General features: G+C 36.9%; 1 protein-coding gene across 1 annotated transcript; it reads left to right on the top strand.

Annotated features, from left to right (window-relative positions):
* Nucleotides 1-84: 84 nt before the first annotated feature.
* LOC103679838 (olfactory receptor 14C36) lies at nucleotides 85-1050 on the top strand. The gene has a single exon (XM_008709370.2). The coding sequence runs from the start codon at nucleotides 85-87 to the stop codon at nucleotides 1048-1050; it is 966 nt and encodes a 321-aa protein (XP_008707592.1).
* Nucleotides 1051-1454: the final 404 nt, after the last annotated feature.

The raw sequence follows: 1454 nt of genomic DNA, 5'->3' as shown, positions 1-1454 counted from the left end.
TAAGAACCATATTTCCATAATTTGATTCTTCATGAGCTCAAGAGTTCATTCTTACATTCCAGGTACAAATTGCATTACCCACAGATGCTAAATTCCACAATAATGATGGGATTTCTCCTCACGGGGTTTTCTGATGTATGGGAACTACGGGTTTTGCATGCCATAACTTTCTTTCTGATGTATACAGTGACTCTGATGGGGAACATTCTCATTGTTACTGTCACCACGCTTGATAGGAGTCTTCACACACCCATGTACTTCTTCCTCAGGAATCTATCCATCTTGGATGCCTGCTACATTTCTGTAACTGTTCCTAACTCATGCATCAATTCCCTGCTTGACAACAACACCATTTCAAAGGCTGGGTGTGTAGCTCAGGTCTTCCTAGTGGTTTTCTTTGTATATGTGGAGCTTCTGTTTCTGACTATCATGGCCCATGACCGTCATGTGGCTATCTGCCAACCCCTTCACTACCCTGTGATCATGAACCCTCAAATCTGCATCCAAATGACTCTTGCTTCCATACTCAGTGGTCTCATCTATGCAGGTGTGCACACTGGCAACACATTCCGGCTGCCCTTCTGTCAATCCAATGTTATCCATCAGTTTTTTTGTGATATCTCCTCTCTTCTAAAGCTCTCCTGCTCTGACACCTTTAGCAATGAGATGGTGACCATTGCCTCTGGTCTGGGGATTGGTGGTGGCTGTTTCATCTTCATCATCAGGTCTTACATTCACATATTTTCTACTGTTCTCAAGTTTCCAAGTGGAGCAGACAGGAAAAAGGCTTTTTCTACTTGTGTCCCTCACATCCTGGTGGTGTCTGTCTTCCTCAGTTCAGGCTTTTATGTATATTTGAGGCCATCTGAAAACTCTTCCACTATTCATGACATGGTCCTTTCTGTTTTCTATTCCATAATCCCCCCACTCTTCAACCCTGTTATCTATGGTCTTAGAAATGAGCAAATAAAATATGCCATTAATAAAATGAAGAGAATGTTTATTCAGGAAATGTATAGGAAATTGCTGAGGCTCACCCTAAATTATTGAATAAAATTCATGTTTTCAGCAATAAATTGAGAAATTGATTGGAATTCTATCAATATAACTGACATTAATATATAATGTCATTAAAATATATCATTTATCAATATAATTTCCCTTCTGAAGTGTTAACTTATCTGAATATGCCACTGGGTAAAGGATCTGGTATTATGAATAAGAAATCCCTATTCATGCTTTGACAACTTAAGAACACTCGCTAAAAAATTTAGTCTAAAAAGACAAAAAAGTTATCCTTAGAAGTATTTTCTATTAAACTACTGTTTTGTATTTATTCACAATTTAATTATTTAAAAACCTAGTATTAAACAGTAGTAGAGAAGAAATAGTCACAATCATTCAAAAATAAATATGAAAATATAGTTTTTTCTGAATACCACTTTATATGAATG

Source organism: Ursus maritimus, unplaced genomic scaffold (assembly GCF_017311325.1).
Source record: "Ursus maritimus isolate PB19 unplaced genomic scaffold, ASM1731132v1 scaffold_2232, whole genome shotgun sequence".
In the NCBI taxonomy this organism is placed as follows: domain Eukaryota; kingdom Metazoa; phylum Chordata; class Mammalia; order Carnivora; family Ursidae; genus Ursus; species Ursus maritimus.
The sequence above is the reverse complement of the archived record's forward strand: the minus strand, read 5'-3'. Positions and strand labels throughout refer to the sequence as shown.